This window comes from Tupaia chinensis, unplaced genomic scaffold (assembly GCF_000334495.1).
Source record: "Tupaia chinensis unplaced genomic scaffold, TupChi_1.0 Scaffold000384_1, whole genome shotgun sequence".
NCBI lineage: Eukaryota > Metazoa > Chordata > Mammalia > Scandentia > Tupaiidae > Tupaia > Tupaia belangeri.
In genome coordinates, this window is record NW_006159886.1 from 1,556,229 (window position 1) to 1,561,892 (window position 5,664).

The 5,664-nt window shown below is 57.9% G+C and overlaps 1 protein-coding gene across 1 annotated transcript in view; it reads right to left on the minus strand.

Moving 5' to 3' along the window:
- Positions 1-1,423: 1,423 nt before the first annotated feature.
- MAN2B2 (mannosidase alpha class 2B member 2) overlaps positions 1,424-5,664 on the minus strand; it is a gene marked incomplete in the record, with an annotated part of 41,378 nt that continues 37,137 nt past the window's right edge. Inside the window, 3 exon segments of the mRNA XM_014589831.2 lie at positions 1,424-1,727; positions 2,826-2,943; positions 5,137-5,249. Coding sequence (XP_014445317.1) covers positions 1,630-1,727; positions 2,826-2,943; positions 5,137-5,249 — 329 coding nt within the window.

A 5,664-nucleotide genomic window follows, 5' to 3' on the forward strand; every position in this document is an offset into this window, starting at 1 on the left:
GGCTGACTGTGCAGTCGAGGCCCAGACCCGGCAGCTTGAAAATCACACCAGGTGCATGTGCGTGTGTGCGCAAAATCTCGAGAGGATAATGGAAAAGGGACCGTGTGGTGGCAATCCTCCAGTGAGTGCATACACAAACATCTAAATACACAAATAAGAAGCCCCAAACCCATTAGCTGTCACTCTCTCAATCCTTCCTGTCTCTGGTGACCGCTAATCTGCTTTCTCCTGCAGACTGGCCCACTGGGTGTTTTACGTGAATGGACTTGCACATCACGTGGCCACCTGTGCGGCGTGCTTCACTTAGAGCCTTCCATCCCCAGGGCTTACCCACGCTGTAGGAGTGTTCTTTCTCCACTGCGGGGACAAACTGCATGTTGTAGATCCATCCACCTGTGTGTGGTGGCGGTTTAGTTTGCTATAGGGCACACGCACTTGCCAGAGAGAAACAGACAGAGAAAGTGAGAGACAAGAAAAGTGAGAAATCACCCCTAGAAGGGATGGTCACATCATAATCCTTTCTCTTCTGTTTTAAGAGAGATTTTTGCTATAGGGTACATGCACTTGAGAGAGACAGAGAAAGACAGACAGACAGAAAGCATGAAATCACCCCCTAGGGGGGATGGCCATGCCACAATCCCTTCTCCTCCATTCTCCTCTCAGGATTTTAGGCACACATCTGGCGAGAGTTTCAAGTCACTGGGTCCAGGGCTCAAACTGCAGTTGAGTATGTGGAAATCCAGCAATGTAACCATTATGCCACCTGCTGGCCCCTCTTCTGTTTTCTCTCGGGACTTTGGGCACACACAAAGTGCCCCGGTGATTTTAAAGCTGCTGGGTCCAGGACTTGAACTGGCCATGGGATCTAACCGCCTCAACTTCCACACCTCTGCTGGCCAGTCCAGTCATCTGCTGATGGGCACCCAGGAGCGTCCACCCTCTGGCTTTTGTAAATAATGCTGCTGCAATGAATATGGATGTGCAGGCTTCTCTGTGGGTGGGTGTTTTCAGTTCCCCTGGGCACTAACCCAGGCGTGGAAGTCACACTATTCTTATTAATTCTTCTGTTGAATGTCTGGTCCACCTGCAGAGGGGTTTCATCTTGTGGGCCTGGACTGCTGTTGTGCCTTCCCAGCTTGCCCACAGCACGTCGGAGCGTAGGCAGGTATGGGGCTGAAATCCCAGCTCGGCACCCTCCCCTTCCCGGTGGGTACAGTCACGCCCCTGCAGGTCTGTGGCTGGTGTGATAGTGCTCGGCACACAGTGGGCCTGCGGTTACTGCTGGTGACCTGCTTCGGTAGCAGAAGCACGTCAGCACGTCTGCGGGTCTGCTCTGGCTCTGGCTATGCCTTTGTGAAACGTCTGGGCCTGACGTCTGTAAGTGAATGAAGATGTCCTTGTAAGATAAGGGCAGACTCAGAGGGGAAGGGGAGGGGCAGAACCTGGTCGTTTTTATTTAGAAAGTTAAGAGAAAACCCCAGATAAGAACTCTTCCTGCCATTCGCCTGCCAGATGAGCAGCTCATTTCCCACCACCCCTGGTCTCTCCGCAGCGCCTCTCCTTGTCCTGGGTCCATCCCATTCCATGGAGCCCGGAGGCCGCCCAGGGCCAGCAGCAGCTGCCGAGGGCTCACTGCTGTTGAAAATGAATGAAGAACGTCCGGATTTCCTTTGGGTGGATGGTGACGATGGGGTTTCCTGAAGGCCTCAAGGGAGAAGTGTGGCTGCCTGGAAACAAGAGGTGGTCTGTCCAACACTGTCCCCTGGAGCTGCTGCTGCTGCCTCCTCTGGATACTGCTCTTGTCTACAGTCTACTGTGGCTCCCACCATGAGGATGGCCCTCGGCTGCTCCCACCTGCCAGGACTGCTGCTGCAAGTGGGGCCCAGAGGGCTGGGACGCAGCAGAGTAACATACAGCTTGGTCTTGGACCTCACTTCCCCACGGGAGGTTGCAGCTTCTAACGAGGCCATCTGGTGAACCCTGCCCTTTAGCTCATGAGGTCCCACTGAAGTCATGACCTGGGGTTTGGGCCTTATCCACCAACTGCCCGTCCTCCTCCCCTTTCTCTATCCAGCTATCACCTTCCATTCAGCCATTTGCCACCCACGTTTCCTTCCGTCCTACCCACCCACCCATCACCCACTACCCTCTTTGGGGACCCTCTCCTCCCCTCCCTCTCCCCCCTTCCCCCTTCCCGTCCTTTCTCTTCCTCCCTCCCTCCCTTTCGTCCATTCAGCCACCACCAAGTGTTCACTATGTACTGAGCACCACGCTGTGTGCAGGGACAAGGGGGTGCACAAAACAGAGGGAACGCTCGGGGCCCCCAAGAACGGAGGAGGCACCTGACCCAGCCAAGGGCTCGGGAGTGGTGGAGGGCTTCCTGGGAAGCTTGAGCAGGGACTGGCCAGAAGGAATGAGTCAAGGCATGCCAGGCAGAGGGATGGCACGGGCAAAGATAGGGGCATGAAGTTGCCTGCGGCACACAGGGTTGATGGTGGCAGGAGCAGTGGGAGGCACAGAATGGCTGATGTCAGCAGGCCGAGTCCGGGGAACACGCGAGTGGGCACACACGTGGGTGCTTGCACACTGGCGCACACGCGTGCAGGCCTGTATGAATCCCTGGCAGCTGGACACTGGCCCAAAGCTTTCTCAACCTGTTGTGCAGGGATAGGAGATCTATCATGGTGGACAATGGAGGGCTGAGATTCAGAGGCGGAAAGCGACTCCTCCAGGTTACCCAGGCCTTAGGGGCAGGGGGCTGGGTCTGTCCAGCTCTCAGGCCTAGCTGAGACAGAACTGGGGGGTGGGGGCAGGGGCTCCCAGACCTCCGTGGTGGCCAGTCTTTGTCCTCCAGCTCCAGCGGTGCAGCTTGCTCACGTCCCAGGTCCCCGTGAGTGACCGCTCCTTTACTGCCACCACGGACCCCAGACCATGCAGCAGGGCCTGCAGGGACAGGAGCAGAGTCGGGGTGAGCTATGCAGATACCCCAGATCTGAGCAGGGAACTAACACAGCATGGACTGTGTGCCCTCAGATCGCCAGACCCTGCCCGGGTCTGCAGTACCCCTCCTGCATGTACACCTCGTGCATGTACACCTCGTGCATGTACACCTCGTGCATGTACACCTCCTGCACGTACACCTCCTGCACGTACACCTCCTGCATGTACACCTCCTGCATGTACACCTCCTGCATGTACACCTCCTGCATGTATACCTCGTGCATGTACACCTCCTGCATGTACACCTCCTGCATGTACACCTCCTGCAATATTCAGCATGTCTGCAGGGACAGGACAGGCGGCCTATTGAATAGGTAAGGACACTGGGGCTGCGGAGGCATACGCGTCACCTGGCTGCCAAGGGGGTGAGCAGGCCCAGAGCCGGCAAGCCTTCTGAGCTGCTGTCCAGCATCGAGTCCCCTTCTCCCCAGCAGTGCTAGGTGGCATTGTCCCCAACCCAGGAGTGAAGCCAGGAGTGGAGCCCTTCTCCTAACAAGCATGGTCCTAGCCCCCTTTGGAGCTAAGCGAGGCAGGAGGCCCAGCAAGTCCTGGAAAAGTTGCTGAGTGGGGGTGAGGGGGCAGTTCTTGGAGAGGCCGATAGGAGGAGAGGCCACTGTAGGCCTGGGCCCTCCTTGCTGCCACCACCCACCCCCTTTACCCTCAGATGTGCTTGTGAGGGAGGCCCGTGCCATTGCGAGACCCCAAGAGATGAGCGGGAAGACAAACGCCCAGCATGCCGACGGTGGCCGGGCGGGACGGTGCAGTGCTGGGCAGCGGGACTGTCAGCATTCACTTTCTGCTGGACGTGGACGCTCAGGCTGGGGGGACACAGGGTCCTGCTCCTGCACTCCCTCTGGGTGTCCTCGGGCCAGCAGCCAAACCCATCCCTACTGCCGACGCTGCTCTCACCCACCGCCCTGCCCATCCCACGGCCAGGAGGAGCTCGTGGAGCCCGCCTGACCATCTCCTCTTCCTGGCTCAGCACTTTCACCTGTGAGACTGGGGCAGCACAGACGGCTGGCTTCCGGGTTCTACGCTGGCCTCCTCGTCCCCATTAGCCTACCGGCTCAGTGCCCACTGCGGCCTAGAGGGCCCAGACATGCTCTCGCCCTCCAAGGGCCCATGATCAGGCCAGGAGACTGATGAGGAGCGAGGTGCCCCAGGGCGCCAGGTGGTGGCACAGTGGTAACGCTGCTGGACCTGCACGAGGAAGGTCCTAGGGCCTCCCTGCGCACACTGGGTGCACATGTGTGCCCATGACCCAGGCTGGCCGAGGCTGGCGGTGGACTGTGGGATGAAGACCCTGTAGTGTCTTTCTCCCTTTCTCTCTCTGGCTCTCACGGAAGAAACACATTAAAAAGAAAAAGAAAGAAAGAAAGAGCCGCGTCTTCCTCATAGTAAGGCCATGAAGGAGCGAGGATGGAGGACACAGGGGAAGCGCCATCGGGGAGACCGCAGAGGCTTCCCTGGGTTCCCCTGAGGACAGAGATACGGAGCCAAACCTCTGGCACAAACGGCCATGTACAGAGATGATCTGGGAGCAGAAAAGGAAATGAAGAGCTCAGAGCCTCCGGAAAGAAGGCAAACTGAGGAAGAAATGAGGCATTTTAAGGTCCTATCTCCTGGGGGAGAAAGAGAACATGGTCAGGCTGGGCAGCAGGGCCTTGCCTGTTAGCCGGGGCTCAGAGGGTGACGACAGGGCTTAGACAGGACGGTGGAGAGGAGGCCGGGGGGCACTGACGCCTGAGAGCCCCACTTAGGTGCCAGGTGCTTGCGTGCAGGTCTAATGCCAGAGCCTTTCAATAGGCTGAAGAAACCTAGGCCCAGGGGCCAGGGCACTGAGACGCCCCAATGGATGCAGATCTTTGACTGTCTCAGTCACCCCTCAAAGGGAATCTGTGGGAGAGTCTGTTTTGTTTTCTGATCACCCAGATGACATCGGTGTTGTTCAAAGTTTTACAACATGGATAAATAAGGAGGAGAAAAAACAGCCCACTGCAGACACGACAAGTCCAGAAGACAGTGGGGAAGTAAGAGGAGGGGCGGGAGCCCCCAGCAGAGCCTACACCAGCATTGTGGGGGTTTGCCTCAGGAGGCCTGAAGCAGTCATCCAGGGATGGGGTGAGGGCGGCTTACCTTCAGATTCACTGTCACTGGCCGAGACAAGACTGGATCCTCCCCTGTCTCATACAAGTGGTGGAGCCTCAGCAGGACACGACGGAGGTCTGCCTGGGCCTTCCCTCGGTGGCCTTTGGGGACAGAAGGAAGGTGGCATCGAGAGCCCCATCAACCCACCCTGGTGCTTTACACACTCGTCTCCATTCCACACCCCCATCTCCTGCTGAGGGGGCTGAAGAGGCCCCCACTGGACAGACAAGGAAACCAAGCTCAGAGAGGGCAGTCACCTGCCCACGGGCGCTCAGCTGGTGTGCCTAGGGGAAGGTGTCAGTCCAGGCCTAGCCAACTCTAAGGCCTCCCTCCACAACACACAGGGGCCAGTACCAGTGTCTGAAAAGTCTCAGGCCTCATTCGCTGCACGGTTGCCATTGGGCCTGTCCTTAAATGCTACTGCTCTTGCCTTTCCTGCCCCTTCTCTTCCCTGGGCAGTCAGGTGTGGCCATGTGGCCATGCAGCCAATGCCAAGTCAGCAGAAGGAAGGCGCCA